At 35.0% G+C, this 21,467-nt stretch overlaps 2 protein-coding genes across 51 annotated transcripts in view; one reads left to right on the top strand and one right to left on the bottom strand.

The window, feature by feature from the left end:
• Window positions 1-21,467, top strand: part of LOC147842141 (uncharacterized) — a 1,078,568-nt gene that overhangs the window by 170,315 nt on the left and 886,786 nt on the right. The gene's annotated exons all lie outside the window — the stretch shown is intronic.
• nbeaa (neurobeachin a) overlaps window positions 1-21,467 on the bottom strand; it is a 320,618-nt gene that overhangs the window by 60,129 nt on the left and 239,022 nt on the right. For 14 of the 50 annotated variants that reach the window (XM_087269440.1, XM_087269442.1, XM_087269448.1 and 11 more), the window contains 8 exons: window positions 16,712-17,728; window positions 14,402-14,619; window positions 12,364-12,517; window positions 9,483-9,566; window positions 6,531-6,711; window positions 4,105-4,229; window positions 1,589-1,696; window positions 1,341-1,509 (listed from right to left, as the gene is read on the bottom strand). In XM_087269440.1, coding sequence (XP_087125566.1) covers window positions 1,341-1,509; window positions 1,589-1,696; window positions 4,105-4,229; window positions 6,531-6,711; window positions 9,483-9,566; window positions 12,364-12,517; window positions 14,402-14,619; window positions 16,712-17,728 — 2,056 coding nt within the window. 50 annotated transcript variants of the gene reach the window in all.

Raw genomic sequence — 21,467 nt, 5'->3', positions numbered from 1 at the left:
GAAAACTAAAACTCTCACACTTTATTTTAATGCGCAATTAACAAAGCATTAACTAAAACTTTCAGCTCAATAATCCACTAACTAGTATTAATAGTTAGAGTAACACAATTACGTAACATCACACCATTTACTTATTACAAAGGGCACACAGTTTTCTGCTGATTTTTTAGCTCAGTCATTGAGTCTATTTATTTACTGATGTGTAAATGTGTGCACATATAAATGTCAGTTTTTACATTCATGTCATTAATATTATTAAATAATATGCAAATGTTATGTTATTTATGTACAATATAATGTCTTTCAGTAGATATGTTACAAGAAAGACGGACTTTGCAAATTTTTCCGTCCCTGCGCTTTAGACTTTGCGCCTAGATCGTTTAAAAAAAGCCCGAAGATGCGCCAAACATGGACGAAAGCTCCCATGGAATTTGACGTCGTCCATCTGTGACACTTTCATTATCCTCACAGCAAAGGTAAACAATCTGTAGCGGCAATTTTGCTCACAGCGTGTCTCAATAATAAAACCAGAAAAAAAAAAAGGTTTGACACTTTCCCGCGGTCTTTTTAATTTGTTGCATGGATTGCGTCATCAGATTCGGCACTCCTATTAGTTCTTGGATTGACGCTGACCGCGGCTGTAGTCACACTTTGCAGTTAATTGTTCGAAATCTTCTGACACTGCCAGAACTTCATTGAAGGAAAAGTCTGATCACAACAGGCATTAAGCGGCTCTCTGTGATCATGTCAAACTAATGATCAAAGATCACAGATTTTAGCCTAGGACTTCAGAAATCTTTTAGGATTTCCCAAATTTCACTTAGATGACAAAACTGTGGCTGAAATCTCACAGTGTAAGCAGGGCTTTACCCATTTGAGTTAACATGAAGGATTAGTGTGGATACCTGCATTTTTTGGCTGAATAATAAGATATAAATGCTAATTTGTAATCATTTACGTATACATAAAAAACTTGCAGTTACCCTTAAAGAACTGCTTTTTAAATATTGCAATATTTAATTTAGTATTGACAAATTCATCATCAACAAAGTATGAAAACACAATCATTATGGCACATTATGCAAGTCAAGAACACAGCATTCGTAGATGTAGTTATAAACTGCTTACTAATGTATATTAACGTAGTTAATGCTTCACAAATGATTAATTAACTATTTAGCTAATGCTTAATAAATGATTCCTAGTGTGCAGTTGTTATAAAGTGTTAACCGAAAATTAAATCTTGAAATTTCGATCTTAAAAAAATAAAAACATGGACCTTAAGAATTGATTTAGTACACTTGTGCATGTAAAAGCCCTGTTTTGTGCAGTAAGTTGACCTGTGCTGGTGGGCGAATTAATCTCCTGTCGGATGCTTCTCCCTGATAGGCTGCTGGATCGGCCGATCTCCCGCTGCGGCTCCAGGATGTCCCGGTATTTGGACACCATCAGGACAGAGATGAAGTAAACGACAGCCAGAGCCAGAAACTGAGCCTGTTTACTGTCATCCTAATGAACAAACAGCAGGGTCAGCAGTCGCTCTTCTGTCCACCTAAACATTCACCTTTCAGGTAAGCAAATGTCTCACCACGTCTCTGAAGACGACGGCCCGCAGACGATTGATGTCCACGTCCTGCAGCAGACGGTCCGGGTCTTTGATGGGGGAAAGGTTACGCGGGACATTCTGGATGACAGTCTGAGTGAGAAAGAGTCCATCAGAAATTATTGTTTTTTCGGTATTATTGTATTTATCCTTTATTTTTTTCAGGAAGGTCCCATCGAGATTAACAAAAATCTTTGCATGCAGGGAGTCCTGGCTAGGATGACCGTACAAAAACACGTTTTATATTGAGCCTAATTTAAGATAATATGACATGCGAAATATTAAGGTGCATTTTGGTTGATCGACACAAGGAGATAAAGAAATTTTGCTGTTCACAATCGGTGCTTAAATGCATCTCTTTTGATAATTTTGAACACAAATTCTAAAATCAAGAAGCATTTTCTGGACAAGTAAAAAAAATTGTCTTGTTTTCAGACAAAAAAGTCAAAATTAAGTGAGTTTTTTTTCTCTTTAGATAAGCAATATAATGGTCCAATGGGATAAATAAAATAATCTTATTTATATTTATATATATTATTATTTATCTAAGCCCATTAGCAGATTTGTTTGTTTTAATGAAAAACTCCATTGATTCTGATTTATTATTTCTGAAAACAATACAATATTTTGTTTTGCTTGTCTAGAAAATGCTTCTTTTTAAATAATCTGTTTTATTTATTTTTTTAACCTTTTATTAGGATGGGACAGTGGAGGTTACAGACAGGTAAGTATTGTGAGCAGAGAGGGCAGGCAAAGGACCTCAAGCTGGGAATCGAACTCACCGTGAGCACCACAATGCTACACGTCAGCTCACTTAACCACTAAGCTATTGGCGCTGACGAGAAAATGCTTCTTGATTGAAGAATTGTTTGATATTTGGACTAAAAATAAGACAAAAATGTAAAAAAGAAAAGCCTTTGTCGAGGGCAGGGTTTCTGCAAGTTTCATCAAGTCAAATTCAAGACATTTTAGGACCTTTTTAAAGCCATTAGGAATTAAATTTTTACAATTATACAGGGCTAAACGCGGAGGATTTTTTCCTAATGGCATGGTTGGACCAATGGAAAAGATTTTTACTTGCCTCAATTTAAAAAAAAGTCTATTAATGTAGTTCTTTCCTAAAATAGTAAAGTAATAAATATTTATATTTTTAAACAATTTTTTATTACATTTAAAATAAACTAATTGTATGCAAATATAGTCTGTCCAGGTCAGTGTGCTCAGCAAGTAACAATTAATACATGGAGAACTTTTAAACAAATTTGACATTTAAAACATTCGTTCAAAACATTCGTTAAAAGTTTTATTGAGATGGATTGTTGGTGATTGGATGAGTGTTGGCCCACTTAGGTAGCTTTACATAGGCATAGAAAAATTAGGACCTGTTTCAAGAGTTCACACTTAGATATTGCTTGATATTAATAGACATGCTGTCCCGGGAGAGAATCCTGAGCTCTGAGATAATTGAGCCTAGGGCTTTCTCCTGCCTGGTCAATGAGCATGTAAGGGGGTATGAGATCAGCTAGTTCTCGAGAGCTCCCCCTGGTAAAGGAGAGATAGGGTGGAAGAAGGGATTCTTCAAAAACGAAGATAAGAGAGTAAGGCGAGATGGGCTATTTATTGTGAGTTTGGCTTATAATTGATTGCTCTTCTCGAAATTAGTTTGAAACTACACTTAAAATGATTTAAGACCTACAACACAATATTTTAGCGAATTTAAGACCTAAGGCCTAAAATATATATATTTTTAAATTTCAGACATTTTTGACTTTTTTAGAGTTTAAGTTTAAGTTTTTTTACATTTAAAACAAAATCTAATGTTGCAAAATAAGATGCAATTTACATATTGCACTTTTTTTTATTATGATGCCTATTTTTACTTAAAACAATTAGCAAATATGGAAATCAATTAAACACACTTTACATAGACTTTATGAATGCAATAAATACAAACAATAATTTATTAGATTTTTTGAGTCTTTAAGTATACAGATAGTTTTAGGATGTAAATACTTTATTCTAGAAAACTCATTTAACAACCATTTTAATGCAAAGGGATCAGGCATTTGCATCCTTCTTGAAGTATTTGAAATGTCAAAAATCTTATTTGTAATCAAAAAATAAATTGTTAAGATGGAAAAACTAAATAGAAATATATATTTTGGGGGTATTTTGTATTGATGTATGGATTTAATTTCTGCAATAATTCAATCTTGGTATTGCTATGCAGGAAATAAAAACACATCAACCCCTAAAATATAGCTGTAAATTAAAACAATATAAAAACATGGATAATGAATTTATTTGGTTTTATTTCTACATCATATATATTGATATTGGTAGTGTAGTTGGTGGTAGTTGATACCAGGTGTAAACAATGCTTCTGATGTGTTGTTGAAACTCTCAGGTACTTACATGTGGATGCTCTCTGCATGTGTATGTGAGTTTGCTTTTGTGCAGGTGTGTGTGTGTGTGTGTGTGTGTGTGTGCGCGTGTTTAACCTTGCTGGCGGACGCTGCGGTCTGGAGGTTCTCCTGGGTTTTGCTGATTGGCAGAGAGGTTTTACTGCCTCGGTCTCTCTGCCTTTGCCTGCACTCCAGACAGTTCCTCACTGCTACACAACACACTGACAACAGAAAAACACATTCACTACAACTCATTAAATTCACAACACACACATAAAAGACACAGCACCACACTTAGGATGAAATGGCAAGGCAAATGAGGGCGGTAAAGTATTTAAAATGTTTTGCTTATGCGTTAAAACTTATGTGTTAGCATTCACAAGTTACACTTAAATATTTTAAAATTTCAAATAATATATAATATAATATATTAATAAATAAAAATAATATATTATAACAATATATTAATATTATTTAATATAGCTTAGAGAATGTTTTTGTTTTTTGAGATATAAAGGTTCCTGGTGTTTTAGCTCAAAACTAATATGGATTATTTATTACACTACTTTCTGCTCTTAATGTTCCTTTTGGCAAAAGCAAAAAGACCTTCTTTTGTTTGTGTGTCTCTTTAAATGTAAATTAACTGCTACTCCCCGTCCCTTTCCAGAAGAGGGTGGTACCTTAAAAGCTCATGACTCTTAAGGGGGTTGCACACCTTGGTCTTGTCAGTTTAAACTCCTTATATACATACTTATGAGCACAGAGACAATAAGCAAGATGTCGGACGAGCCGTCATGTAAGTATTCAATTCTTTTTACAATACAGACAAAGTATAAGATCAAAAATACACTAAAGTTCACATGATGCTGCTTAGGTCATTGAATGCAAATGATTGAAGAAGGAATTGGATGTGTATCAAGATGCAGCATCTCTTAGACATGAAGAATTTTTAAAATCATGGCTAATAAAAATAAAAAAAACACTTTTCTATAGGGAAATGTTATATTGTAAGAAATATCATTATGATAATGCTCAACTACAATATGCAAGTTAACTAAACTATTTTATGTTCAGATACATATTTCTGGAAGAAAATGCAGGACTACAATCAAGGTATTTGAGAGAGTTCAGAAAGAGTGCTGTAGAGAAAAACTTTGCAGATCTTTTTCAGACTCAAACAAGCAACATAATGCACAAAATACAGTTGAAAGTGTCAAAACAAAATCCTATACTAGTAATGGAGATAAAAATACAGCTAATGTGTATGAGTTGTATCCTATGCCTCATATATTTTTAGAAGTATGGTTTCAGTTGATGTTTTTGTTGCCGCACACAGTAAATATCTAGAAACATATATAGTTGAAGTCAAAATGATTAGCGCTCATGTGATCCATGTGATTTTTTTTCAAATGTTTCCCAAATGATGTTTAACAGAGCAAGGAGTTTTTTCACACTATTTCCTATAATATTTTTGCATCTGGAGAAAGTCTTATTTTTTTATTTCTGCTAGAATAAAAGCAGATTTAAGGTCAATATTCAACCCATGCTCATTCTGGAAACGTAGCCCCGCAGACATTTCAGGAGACCGCGATTTACGTGGCCGGAGGTACGTAAGGCCGCGTTTAGTTTTTTTTGAGCGAACGCTGCAGGGCGGTGTGGCGCCGCTCCGCTCCTCCTCTTCTCGCTCGCCGGCCGACGGCTCGCCTCCGAGTGGAGGGCTTTCCTGATGCAACCAGTTTGTCCGCTTAGCTCACAGCGTTGCGTCAGCGGAGCGGAGGCCCCGAAGGAGGAGAGGAGGAGGAGCCGGCCGCGGGGACGACGACTGGGATCGAGTCCGGGGAACAGCGGTTCTGGAAATCAGGTAAGATGAAAAACAGAATCCAAAAAATAAGGGCGAGAACGCGGCGGGATCCAGAAACGCGGTCGAAATCGAAGACGAGGGCTTTTGCTTTTTTTTTTCTTTCTGGATGGTTTTTGCAAACCGTCGCTTGGGTTTAGGGAAGGAGGAGGAGGAGGAGAAGGAAGAGGAGGGCGGCCGATCCGGCGGCTTTTCGCGCAAGAACAGCGCGGGCGCGAACGGCGGGCTACCGAGACGCGAAAAAGCGTGCACAGCGGCCTCTCGCTGACGTAAATCGCGGTTCGCAGAAACGTCCGCGAGGCTTCATTTCCACAATGAGCCCGGGTTGTGAATTTTATTTTCCCCCTAAGCAATATATATTTTTTAATTGTCTACAAAACAAACCATTGTTATACAATGACTTGCCTAATTACCCTAATTTGCTTAAGTCACCTAATAAACCCAGTTACAAGTATACTAGTGTCTTTAAAAATATCTAGTAAAATATTATGTACTGTCATCATGGCAAAGATAAAACCTATCAGTTATTAGAAATGACTTAATAAAACTATTATGTTTAGAAATCTGTTTAAAAAAAATTCTTATTTCCAGTAAACAGAAATTAGGGGAAGATATACAGGAGGGCTAATATAACTCTATGCGGTATAAGATGCTTCATACACACCTAATCGCAGGCACTGGCGCATCAGTCCACCTGAAGACATGTTCTTCTCAGCCTCAATCTCGCTGAAGTTCAGAGAACTGGCAAACACCAACACGTCCACCATGGCCATCAGTCTGCTGAGAAACGTGACCGCCGTCTCTGATGACATGCCTTGAGTCGCCTCCACATTCTCAAGCTCCGTCTGTCATGCACACATACACATAACCCAACTCCAGAAGTTTAGAAAAGCATCCTAATTCATTTTCAAAGCAGGAAAATAGGCTGCATCCAAGATCGCCCCATATACCCATATAAAAAGTCCACTATTGCATAAGTGAGGGAGCAGCTAATTAGTGTTGTCCAAAAAATAGTGGACGTTCTTAAAGTCTGTGTGAACTGGAAGTTGCAGAGACTTTTATTTTAGTATGCTGATGTACTTTCAACTGAAACGGAATATTAAGTAGGAGGCGGGACTTTCGTTGTTGAACATCATTCGCTCAGAGCAAACTAATGATGAGAGTGGCGTGGCTAAGAATACTGTTGGTGAAACCGTCAAACTGACATCAACAGAGAAGGACTACTAGCCCAAATGCTGGAGTAAAATGTCAGATTTGATTGAAGATTATTTTTATTTACAGTTTATTTCAGTGGATTAATTTGCACAGACTAATTGTTCACCTAAAGAATAACATTGTGTGCTAGAAAAATAAATATTACAAATTTTGTTTTCACACTAATTTTAAGTGCACTAAATTAATCCCAGAATGCACCACAATAACAAGTTCACAACAGATGTACACTCATAGATATATTCACTAGATATCGCATAGGGGCCCTGAGCATCCGTCAATAGCACCGCCACATTTGTACAGTGCTCCCAGGACAAATTTCATGCATAGCTGCGTTTAAAAGAAGACACTTTAGGCTTTCTAGAAATACATGTCTTATCTGTGTGCGTTTTGTATTCGCAGAGTTTCAGCGCATTTTACTGACGCGTTTCGAAAAAGCAGTTCACGGAGAGAGAAAAGACAGAATGCCTACCCTGTTTGTTTTCCTTATTTTGCAAAAGCACACACTGCGTTTTTTCTTAAAACAAGCAAAATAATCTGCCAATGGGGTAAGCAAATTCATCTTGTTTTTTCTTTTGAGGTAAGATTAGTTTTGCTTACCCCATTGGCAGATTATTATGCTTGTTTTAAGAAAAAACTCACTTAATATTGGCATATTATTTCTCAAAACAAGACAATATGTTTTGCTTGTCTAGGAAATTCTTCTTGATTTAGAAATTTTTAGATATTTGGACTAGAAACAAGACAAAAAAATCTAAGCAAGAAAAGCATTTTTTGCAGTGTAGTTTGTTAATTTTTTATAACTGTGCCTTATATTGACCTTATTCTCCGCCGACGAGCGGGCGCTGCCATTTGAATCTTTTTAGCACGAGACTTCTGGTCTCATTCACTTCCATTCATTTTTAGACATTAAAAACTGCTCGTTTCGTTGTTTGATGTTGCAAACTGATATTTCCTTGTTGTATTATTCTACTTGGTCTGTATAGTCATGCAAACATTTGTTTGTAGAGCAAGTAGTTTGACCGTTTTTGCCGTTTATTATTCCTTGTCATTTCTCCCATAGGCGACTGAAACGGAAGTTCTAAGACAATCGCGAAAACAGGCGCACTTCCGCATTTGAGAATAAGGTCAATATAGCCAACAGATAACTTACAAGCTGTTAGTTAACAAGTTATAAATGACTTGTTAAGTGTATTTTAATGATTTATAGCCATACCTAATAAATTAGTAATTGATCATGAACAAGCTGCTTTACTTGTTAATTTTTACTTAAGCCAAAAAATTACTTACTAAAGACTTGTTAAGTGTCAGTTATTAGCTTATGAATGTTATTGGGACGTTGTTCTAAAGTTGCAACTATTCTTCATTAAATAACTGTTAGAAAATGAGGAATAGTTGCAACTTTAGAATAAAGTCCCCATAACATTTATAAGCTAATAACTAACAACTAATATATATATATATATATATATATATATATATATATATATATATATATATATATATATATATATATATATATAACTCACACTTTATATATAAAAAATATATACTACAGTATATAGTTACATTTGATTAGTTCACTACAGTTAATACACTATTAATACACTGTGTAATAATTCATTAATAATTACACCGTGTTAATACTATAATATATACAGTATAACGCACTTCACTATAGGGTGGTTAAAAACACTATATTATGTACTATAAACCACCATCATGTTTTATTTCATAGAAGTTGAAAATCGAATTGAATGAACTCCCTTCTGAGTGCTCGAATTAACTCACTCATTGTCATTCACTCTTTTAAGTTGACTATATTAGTGGACTAATGTATGGAGTGGTGAATGTGTATACAGTATAGGGGGCGATTTGGGATACAGTCACACACTACAAGACACAAAGTGCTCACACCAGTACACAATTATAAACGTGACGATGTGCCATCAGACAAACAACCGTGTAAAAGCGGTGAATCAATAATGCCAGGCCAACTGTGCATGAAACATGCCTCTCAAACACATTTAAATACACACAGTATGACAGAAAAGCCTCATAGGGAAGCGTGTTCAAACCGGAGTGACACTCGTTTGAGTGTGAACAGGAAGTGCGTCTGCAAACACGTCCCCATTTTTGCAACATCAATATAAAAAGTTAGATTTTTATGCTTTATAAAATGTGTGAATGTACTTTTAAGCTCTCCTAAAAGCCTCTTTTGAAATAGGTTGGAGATATGAACTTCTACCAGACATAAAACTCAAAGCATGGTGACGACAATTGAGCGCTTAAAATAACATAATTGATGTTGAAACCTGGAAACGTGCTTGTTGCTAGGAGACATAATAGTAGTGGATAAGAGGTTGCACAGCAGTGCATTGTGGGTATGTATAAGGGGACCCACCTCTACCCCTGTGCCAGAGCTTCCTGGCAGGCTATTAACTTCACTGCTTTTTGCGCCCTTCTGTAAGCAAGAACTTCCTTGCGTCTTTATGGCCAACACAGAGGGGAACAAATAGATTTGACATTTAATACGGACCCTTAATAATGACCAGTAGAGCTGGGGAGCTCAGCACAGCACCACAATGCATGTTAATTTACTTAGCGATTGAATATCCGTGTCTGTGTGCAGGTCTGTTGTGTATAACAGACTTTGATGATGAAACACAAACATACTGGAGGTATGATAAGCTGCTTTTATCGGATATGAGCACTTAGGCTGATCACATAGAGCCTGGAAAAGATCACAACTGATGAAATTGCACTGAAATACATCAATAATCTCATATTTAAAGGTGCACTCTGCTTGCGTAACACTCATTAAGAGTTCTACAAATAAAGGAGTAAATATGTACAATTCTAAGTAAATACAATAAATGAAACAATCTATAAAAATGTCATTAAATTTTAGAATCAAATGATAAAAAGCAATACAATTTCTTCAGAAAATGTAAAAATAAACGAAAAGAAAAAGAATGAATGAAAAAATGTATATTATATATATATATATATATATATATATATATATATATATATACAGTATATATAGATAGATATATAGATAGATATATTTATTTGAATGATTTTGATATTAGTCTGTCCAATGTAAACAATAAAATAAAATAAAACAAAATAAAAATGTAAGAAAAAAATTAAAACATTCTTATGAAAATAAATAAAAATAAAATATTCTGCTGAAAATATATAAAAAAATTAAATAAGAATATTGACGGGGATATTGGTCAGCCCGATGTAAAAAAAAAAAAAAAAATTCTTTTGAAAAGATATAAAAAATACAATGAAATAAAATATTCTGCTGAAAAAAAATTATTTTAATATTGGTCAGCCCAATGTTACCAATCAAATCAAATAAAATAAATAAAAAATGTATTAAAAAATAACAAATATTCTTCTGAAAATAAAAATAAAATATTCTTTTAAAAAGATATAAAATAAAATATTCTTCTAAAAGTTATAAAAAATAAAATAAAATATTCTTCTAAAAATATATATTTAAAAAAAATAGGATTATTGACAGGGATATTGGTCAGCCCGATGTAAAAACTAAAATATTCTTCTGAAAAAAATAACACACACACACTCACACACACACACACACACTCACACACTCACACACACTCACACACACACACACACACACACACACACACACACACACACACACACACACATATATATATATATATATATATATAATATATATATATATATAAATACAAGTTGTAAATCTAAACAATAAAATAAAATAAAATTTCTTCTGAAAATGTATATGCAATATATATATATATATATATATATATATATATATATATATATATATATATATATATATTATAATGTATAATATATATTATATGAAAATTAAAATTTGAGTGATTTTGCATGATCTCTATAATAAGTCCTAGATGACTGAGATTTTGTTCAGCACAGTGTAAACAATTACTGAGTGCACCTTTAATACATAATAAAACTTCTGTGATTCAATCAAACAAATGAAGACGTTTATAGTCTGAGGCTGAAAAAGATGATAAGACCTGAAATGGATTGCATCTCATTTTTCTGATGAATATTAGTGATTTTAGTGAAATGCAACATCATGAAAAAATAACAAGATGGTGACCGTCAGAGAAGAGTAAATAAAGTGGAACTTACAGGGTTTGCGCTAACCTTAGAACTCTGTACATGCAAAAGAAACAAACAAACAGAAAAAACAAAGACAGAAAAAACAGAGAAAGAATTAAAGGGAAAGGGGTAGCAAGGAATTAGAGAAGCAATACAAACTACAAAAAGCAGCAAGAAAAGAGGGTTAATAAACAACCGAGTCAGTAAGTACTAGGAAAAAGCTACAAAAATGTTTAAAAGGTTAGGTTGCAGGTAAGATGTCAAACAACAAAGGAGAAGAAAGCAGCAAGATTAAGGATCGGGTTCATATTTAAGGTATTGTACAGTGTAAGAGCTCCAACAGAGAATGAAATTTGCCATCAGCAGCACTCGAGGATGTGTCTGTCTGTGGGCAAAACTGATCTGGAGTCAGCACTCCTACATTTAAAATGTGTTCTGACACCTCATCAGTATATGACGAGATACGTATTGTTGTCAACATTTAAAATATTCAGCGATATTCACTACAACAGAAACAACTTTTTCTTATAAAAAAAACTCAGTTGAAGTCAAAATTATTCCCCCTCCTGTGAATCTTTTCCCATATATTTCCCAAATGATGTTTAACAGAGCAAGGAATTTTTCACAGTATTTCCGATAATATTTTTTCTTCTGGAGAAAGTCTTATTTGTTTTATTTCGGCTAGAATAAAAGCAGATTAAATTTTTTTAAAACAATTTTAAGGTCACTATTATTAGCCTGCTTAAGCAATAATTTAATCAGTTGTCTACAGAACAAACCATTGTTATATAATAACTTGCCTAATTACCCTAACTTGCCTATTTTACCTAGTTAAGCCTTTAAATGTCACTTAGGGCTGAATAGTATCTTAAAAATATATATATAGTAAAATATAATATACTTTCATCATGGCAAAGACAAAATAAAGCAGTTATTAGAAATGAGTAACTTAAACTATTATGTTTAGAAATGTGTTGAAGAAAACTTCTTTCTGTTAAGCATAAAATATACAGGGGTAATAATTCTGGCTTCAACTGTACCTTCCAACTGTACTCCCCCTTAGAATAGCCCCTTAAAAGTAGTGCTTTAGGGATGTTGTACTGGTGTGGAAGTCCACTAGGGGGCGCTCGTGTGCCACTTACAGATGGCGAGGTGGCAGCAGAGAGCAACGGCAGGATCCCACCACAGGCAATAATGATGTTATCAACCATCTGAGAAATGAGGTGGATGGTGTTGTGGACAAATATAATGTTCTCGTTACTGTTTACGAAGTCCATGACTGATTTCGTCGAGTGGCTGAGAGAAAGAAAGAACAGAGAAAAAGACAACAGTGAAGACGTGTGTAAAGAGTACAGCACAGTGTTTAACATGTTTAACTTACTGTGAAGAAACACTAAAGAAGTTACAGACAATTGTGTTGTAAGATGGTTGTTGGTTCTGGAACGACATTTACTTGAGATTATATGAAAGGGGGAATGGTAGGGTTGGGGTTGAGGACTGGGTTGTTAAAAGACCAATATTAGATTTCTCAGTTGGTCATTTCACGCAAATACATAATTTTACTGCTTGTTCAAGCTACATATTTTTGGGGGATAACTTAATTGTTTCATGTTCAATCTACTTCAATTTGCAAAAACATTTAAGTTACCTTAATCGATTTGTGATAGGAATTTTTAGTGTACACTCCAAAAACTATTTTGCTGCTCGTTTAAACTACTTATGGGAATTGAGTTTAAATGACACAATTTCTTGGGACAACCTCATTTTTTTCTGTTCAATCAACTTCAGTTGGTTACCCTGAATGAATTGTGGAACACTGCATTATTTACAGTGTAAGACCAGACAGAATATGAGGACATTTTTTTGCCATTTCTGTGCAGGATTGTGTAGAAAATCTGTGGATGTATGTGGAATGATTGTGAGAGTATAGTAACTAAAAACTTAACACATAGAAAAACAAAACAATGTAAATAAGTAAAAACAAATAAATAAAACAATTATAAATAAAATAACCTTTCTTCTTAAAATAAAAATATATATGTATAATAGACTTTATATGCAAATGAAAATGTAAATGATTTTTTCAAGACTGGGATTTTGTTAAGCACAATGTAAATAAAATAATAAAAACAAATAATAAAATATTAATTAAAGAATTCTTCTGAAAAAACTGGGATTTTGTTAAGCACAATGTAAATAAAATAATAATAAAAACAAAAAATAAAATAAAAATAATTAAAGAATTCTTCTGAAAAAAAAAACCAAGAGAATTCTTGCAACTTCTTTTATATATATATATTCTGAAAATGTATTAAATAATATGTAAATATATATTATTATGTAAATGAAATGTAAATGATTTTGCATGATCTTTCTATTAAGGGATTTTGTTAAGCACAATGTAAATAATATAAAAATAAATATTCTTCTGAAAATAAATTTAAAAAACATCTGAGGACTATTTCTGTGCAGAATCACGTACAAAATCTGTGGATTCAAGCAAAATAGTTTAGAGAGTATAGTAACTAAAAACTTAAAACATGAAAAAAAAGATTTTTAACAATGTTAAAAATAAATAAATAAATAAAATTTCTTCTGAAAATGTAAATATATGTAAATATATTTTTAAAAAAAAACTTCAGAGGACTATTTATGTGCAGAGGTATTTACAAAATCTGCTGATTTATTGTAACTAAAAAAGTATTGCATATCCAAATTAGAAAGTATGTCATATAATAGATCTACTAAAAAACAGAAAATATTACTTTACAAACTGTATTGTGCATATATCATATGAACATGTGCTTATTATTTAATAATATCACTGTATTAATAAAAATAAATAGATATATTTACGCATATTTACACACAGATTCCCTGTGGGTCTAGTCAACTCGACTTTTTAACAAATAATATCAGTAAAATATTTTAAAAAATTAATTATAATCTTGGGGTAGATGTATGCAGGTTTATTATCAATGTTTTAATGTAAACAAATATGCTTATTTGTGCAAGTTTTATAAATATGATTAGTTTTTGTGGAATATATATAAACGTAAAACGTTTATTTATTTATTTTTTGTTTTGATGTAATTTCTGCTATAATTTAATATTGGTATAGCTATGCAGGAGTTTAAATAAACCTTAAACCTTATTCCTGTAGGCCACAAAGCCTCATACCTCCTCCACATGTGTACATCGCTTTCCAGGGCGAATAATAAGTCCGTGAGAAGGCGCTGGTGCATGGGTGACCACTTAAATTCTGGGATACGGAACATGGTAGTGCGAGGGCCTGGGCTGAACTGCCGCCGCTGTTCTTCAGTCATAGGCATTCCCCGGAAACCCAGATCCACACGCAGGTCCCTCTCCATCTGACCTGACATACGTCCATGAAGAGCCTGCAGGAAAGCACCAATTCAATCATTAGTTTACTCACCTTCATGCTGTTACAAATCTTAAGTGAAACGAAATGTTTTGAAGAATTTGAGTGCAATTCAATTCAAGTTTATTTGTATAGTGCTTAAGTAAAGATTTAACTAGTACATAACCTAGTGTTAACCAAGAGAGTAAAGAGATAACTAGTACATATCCCTTTACTGTTTAAGTAAACAATAGGTTAACAAGTACATAACCTAATGTTAACCAAGGCAGTAAAGATATAACTAGTACATAATCTAGTTTTAACCAAGACAGCAAAGAGATGACTAGTATGTTAACCAAGACAGTAAAGAGATAACTAGTATATAACCTAATGTTAAATAAAACAGTAAAGGGACAACTATTACATAACCTAATGTTAACCAAGACAGTAAAGGGACAACTAGTACATAACCTAGTGTTAACCAAGACAGTAAAGAGCTAACTTGTACATAACATAATGTTAACCAAGACAGTAAAGAGCTAACTAGTACATGACCTAATGTTAACCATTACAGTAAAGGGACAACTAGTACATAACCTAATGTTAACCAAGACAATAATGGGGTAACTAGTACATGTTAACCAAGACAGTAAAAGGATAACTAGTACAAAACCTAATGTTAACCATTACAGTAAAGGGACAACTAGTACATAACCTAATGTTAACCAAGACAATAAAGGGATAACTAGTACATGTTAACCAAGACAGTAAAGGGATAACTAGTACGTAACCTAATGTTAACCAAAACAGTAAAAAGGTAACTAGTACATAACCTAGAGTTAACCAATAGAGTAAACGGACAACTAGTACATAACCTCATGTTAACCAAGACAGTAAAGGGATAACTAGTATACGTAACCTAATGTTAACCAAAACAGTAAAGAGCTAACTTGTACATAACCTAATGTTAACCAAGACAGTAAAGGGATAACTAGTAAACAACCTAGTGTTAACCAAGACAGTAAAGGGATTACTAGTACATAACATCATGTTAACCAAGACAGTAAAGGGATAACTAGTACATAACCTAGTGTTAACCAAGACAGTAAGGAGCTAACTCGTACATAACATAATGTTAACCAAGACAGTAAAGAGCTAACTAGTACATGACCTAATGTTAACCATTACAGTAAAGGGATAACTAGTACATGTTAACCAAGACAGTAAAGGGATAACTAGTACATAACCTAAAGTTAACCAATAGAGTAAACGGACAACTAGTACATAACCTCATGTTAACCAAGACAGTAAAGGGATAACTAGTATACGTAACCTAATGTTAACCAAAACAGTAAAGAGCTAACTAGTACATAACCTCATGTTAACCAAGACAGTAAAGGGACAACTAGTACATAACCTAATGTTAACCAAAACATTAAAGAGCTAACTAGTACATAACCTAATGTTAACCAAGACAGTAAAGGGATAACTAGTAAATAACCTAGTGTTAACCAAGACAGTAAAGGGATAACTAGTACATAACTACATGTTAACCAAAACATTAAAGAGCTAACTAGTACATAACCTAATGTTAACCAAGACAGTAAAGAGCTAACTAGTACAAAACCTAATGTTAACCAAGACAGTAAAGGGATAACAAGTACATGACCTAGTGTTAACCAAAACATTAAAGAGCTACCTAGTACATAACCTAATGTTAACCAAGACAGTAAAGAGCTAACTAGTACATAACCTAATGTTAACCAAGACAGTAAAGGGACAACTAGTACATAATCTAATGTTAACCAAGACAATAAAGGGATAACTAGTAAATAACTTAGTGTTAACCAAGACAGTAAAGAGAAAACTAGTACATAACTTAATGCTAACCAAGACAGCAAAGAGCTAACTAGTGAATAATCTTGTGTTAACCAAGAGAGTAAAGGGATAAATAGTACATAACGTAATGTTAACCAACACAGTAAAGGGATAACAAGTACATAACCTAGTGTTAACCAAGACAGTAAAGGGACAACTAGTAGATAACCAACACATAACCAAGTATCACCATTGATCAGCAAACCAAAGGAAGAATAGAATCAATCAATGAGATAATAAGTGATTCGCACCTGTGTGGTGGCCGTGGTCTGAATCTTCTTCATTTCTTTGTCTTTTCCATCATCAGATCTCTCGGTGTCTGAAGTGGTGCTGGCTGCGTCCCCTGAGCTCTTTCCAGCCCTGGCGTCCCCAGACTCCTGCTCTAAGCACTCTGCTGTCCGGGCCGCAGCTTGAGCCTCAGCCTCTGCCAGCGTGCTGATGTCTGCCAAGGAGCTCTGCAACTTAAACCCATCATCCTCTAGGCCACTTGGGGTTTGCACCAGGTCTGAACCACAAGATGTCATGTGGGCCAGCAGACTGAGATCGTCACTGGCACTTGAAGTGTGTGGCGTTGTAGAGCAAGGGGGTTGATCGGGACTGGGCAGCACCAGAGGCTCCGTCGACGCCAACGAGGGAAGCAGCTTCTCATCCACCTTTGGGAACAGGAAGCCATTGTTGCTGGGAACACTGTCCTTCTCATCTGCGAGGGTTATTAGAGGACCCATGTTCCCGTCATCTTCAGTCAAACCCACCACGACACTTTCCTCCTCTTTGGGGACAAGGCTCCCGTTGAGCTTGTGAACTGCAGCACAGTAGGCGCTGTCTAAAAGAGAGTCTACTTCCACCAGGGGGCCGTTCTCCATCCCTCCTCCTCCTCCGAGTACCTCCGGGGACAGATCCAGATCATCTAATTTAACCTCAGTGGCCTCCACCTTCTCTGCTTTTATGTCCACCAGCAGGTCGTGGACTTCTACACGAACCCCTGTGGCTGAACTTTCGGCTTCGCTTTCTGGACCTTTGGCTTCGGCTAGTAGGATTCGAGAGTCTGCGTTCTCTCCGTAGTCCACTTCGCTCTCTGGTGTCTGTGTCTGAGATGTGTCGTCAATCTCGCGGATCTCCAGGTTTCCATTGACTGAGGTGGGTTGAGCAGACAGGCCGGATATTGTGCTGACGGAGCCTTTCTTCCCCTTCTTGATGTTCTCCTCTTCTTGCCGTTGGTATTCCTCATACATCTTTGCCAGGTACTCCTTATGTGCCTCGTAGGTCACCTAAAGGGGTCAAGATCAAGGGTTGTAGTGTGAATCTACATTAGTCTTGGTCTACTTTTTATCATCTGCACCCTTAGGTTATACACAATTTTACAAAAAAAACTTCCCTGACTTTTCCAAGACTTTAAAGTAGGGGTCTCAAATTGGCGGGGGCCATGTCAGTGACTGACATTCCATAGGAGGGCCATTTCAGCATTCAAGCACAAGAAAAAATGGAAACCTGATGTAAGTGATGCACTCAGACATTCTACCCCAGAGTATATGCACTCACAGCTCCTTCTTTTTGTTTGCTGTTGTATATATTGAAGGGGTGGTTTGAAAATTGCTATGAAAATACTCCAATATAATAATAGACATATTAATAAAAGTTATGATGTCCCAATCTATTAAACGAAAAGTTTAACAGATAGCGTAAGACAGCGGAAAGCAGAATGGGTAACTTTAGTGACTTTACTGGCAATTGTTCTTCTCAATATTATACTTAATCTAGGGACATTTATACTTGCAAAATAAAAGAAAGTTTTGTAAACAAAAAATAAAGTATTGTGCAAAAAAAAGATAAATAAATGCAAAAAAAAGTAAATAAATGCAAATCTCCAAAAATTTATTTGTAAGAAATAAAAATTAATTTTGCTAAGAAAAATAAAGAACTGCAAAGTGAACATTAAGTTTTGGGAAATAAAAATGAAAATTGCCAAAAAAAAAAAAAAAAAAAAAAATCTGCAAACAAAAATTAAACAGTGCAAAAAATTTTTTTTCAAAAATATTTGCAATTTCAAAAAACAAGAAAAAAAAAACTTCATATATATATTTGCAAAACATTTTTATAGGGTTGCCTTTACAAAACCCACCCAGTCAATTGTAATGCTCAGTTTTAAATGACCTTTTTAGTCAAGCGTGAGTTTGTGATACTGTTTTCACTTTGCACTTCACGTTTCTACGTGTTTCATTTTGTGGCACTGATTTGACAAGGGGGCGGAGTCAGAGGAACTTGGGCGTTTACAGCAGGCGTTAGGTGCAAAGTGAAAACCGCATCACAAATTCACGGTTGACTAAAAAGCTAATTAAAATGAGCACTGCAATTGACTGGGCGAGTTTTGTAAAAGCAATGCTATAAAATTTTTTAGGCAAATACATACTGTATATATGAAGTTTTTTTTGATATAGCAAATATTTAACTTTTTTTGCTCTGCTTAATTTTTGTTTGCAGTTCTTTTTTGTTTGCAAATTTCAATTTTTATTTCCCAAAACTTAATTTTGCCTTTGCAGTTTGCAAAAACCTTTTCTTGGGGGAAACAATTGGGGGAAAAATGAACAGGGGACTAATAATTCAACTGTATATTCAAGAACACAGATATTTGTTAAACAAATTTCCATGACTTTTCCAAAATTTTGTGGATTTTTCTGTTTTTTTCAAAACTTTTCCAGGCCTGGAAAACGCTATCTCAAAAATTCCATGACCTTTTCAGGTTTTTCATGACTGTATGAACCCTGCACAACAATGTTTTTAGCCAAAAGTGGGAAACTTTTTATGCGTTTTGCCTGTTCGTTTACATGATAGCAGCATTTTTGCAACTGAAAAAATCATTAATCTTTTAAGTGGAAGTTTCTGAACATGCCGCCATTGTCATGTTCATGTAAACACCAGAAAATTATATTTGGTAGTGTTGTTGTTGCTCAAGTGTTTACGAACACTTAATCATTAAAAGTGTGGGGATTTACTTCACATTACAACTGTGAGTGGAGACGTATCTGATTTATACTTCTGTGTCAAGTGATCGACCCACAGGGCATGCCTCGCGCGTAGCTGTGCATTTATATTTCTGCGTGCTGTTTGCGTTGCTCTGCAATAACACTTTCAAAATGCTATCTGGAAGTAGGCTTTTAATGTCGACTTTCTTCACTTTTTTCTGAACGCTAACCTAATGTACATGAAGCTAAAACTCGCTCATTTAGAGGTTAGAACTGTGGATGTGCAACAACTTCAATTAAAACTTTAATGAGGTAAACACAAAACAAAAGTTTACATCTGGATCTCACAGGACTCGCGACTCTTCATGCTGCCCGAACTCATCACCGATCCCAAGGTGACCAATCACAGAGCTTTCGCTACGTGTCATTGCAACGTGTGGTTACATTTTTGAGAGGTGTGTCTCAGCGTCGGCATCAGCCACGGCGAGGGGTATGTGACTGCATGAATGCTGCGCTGGACCATAAGTGTGCGCTTGACGCATACTATAGGTAAAAATCAGCCTTTAAAGACACTGTATGGCAAACTATACATAGACACAGCATGTCATCACTACCCTACAGGTACTGTTTACATTTACGAGTCACATTGTTTACATGTTACATGTAAACAATGTGACGACACCTATTACTGGCCTGGCAAATGTCATACAGCATTTTCGGTCATTTTAACAGATGTGTAAATGCGGATCATTTTCCTCCCCTCACCTCGACACCTTTGTCATAAATGGTATCACTTTCACTTTTTGTTATCAATATTATTATTACTGTTCTGACTTGTCCTGTTATCTGTTCATTATCATTATTACAAGTATTTATACCATTATCATTATTAAGGTTGCAGTTGTTGTAGTTGTAGCGGTAGTAATAGTAGTAGTAGTAGTAGTAGTTGTAGTAGTAGTCATTGTAATAGTATCGATTGTTACTGAATTATTGTTATTGAGTAATTGTTATGGAGATTATTGAAGTAGTAGTTCATGTAGTAGTAGATGTCATTGGTATAGTAGTAGCAGAGGCAGTAAAGGTGTGGTTGTTACAGTAGTAGGAGTAGTCGTTGTTGGTGTAGTAATATCAGTAGTAGATGTTGCTGATGTAGATGTAGTAGAAGTGATTGTGGTAGTAGTAGTAGTAGTAGCAGTAGACGTTGTATTAGTTATAGCAAACGCTATAGTAGTATCAGTAGTGGTAGTCGTTGTAGTAGTATCAGTATAAGTAGACACTTTAGTAGTAGTAGTCGTGGTAGTGGCTGTAGTAAAAGCAGTAGTAGTTGTAATATAAGTAACTTTCTGTAGTAGTAGTTGGTGTAGCACTTGTGATTTATTATTATTGTTGTCAGTTATTACTGTTGTCCTTTCTCTCTTTTTACTGTCATATTTACTATTATACATTAATAAGCATTGTTGTTACTCCCTACCTCTGACTGGTTTCTTTCTATATGTTTTATTTATATCTGTGACACTTGCTTCATTCATTGACTGTTATTGTTCCTAATGTATGTACTCTGACCTGTCCACCAAGTTACATTTACATGCACACACACACACACACACACACACACACACACGCACACACACACACACACGCACGCACGCACGCACGCACGCACGCACGCACGCACGCACGCACGCACGCACACGCACACTCACGCGCACGCGCACGCGCACGCACACGCACGCACGCACGCACGCACGCACGCACGCACGCACGCACGCACGCACGCACGCACACACACACACACACACACACACACACACTCACGCACATACCAGTACCTGACTATATTGTTGTTGTTTTTGTTTTGTTTTTGTTTTGTTGCTTTGTATTTGTTATTTGTTGATGTTTTCTTGTATTTGTATGATTTTTGAATTTTCTAATTTAAAAAAAAATGTGGATCATTTTAAAAACATTGCCATGTAAATGTGCAACTTCTTTTAAAATTGAAAGGAAAAACTTGTCCCTTATTGGCTACATTGTTGTCATGTAAACATAG

This window comes from Danio rerio, chromosome 10 (assembly GCF_052040795.2).
Source record: "Danio rerio strain M-AB ecotype USA chromosome 10, GRCz13ab, whole genome shotgun sequence".
Lineage (NCBI taxonomy): Eukaryota > Metazoa > Chordata > Actinopteri > Cypriniformes > Danionidae > Danio > Danio rerio.
Note: the sequence above shows the minus strand (reverse complement) of the source record. Positions and strands in the feature narration are given on the sequence as shown.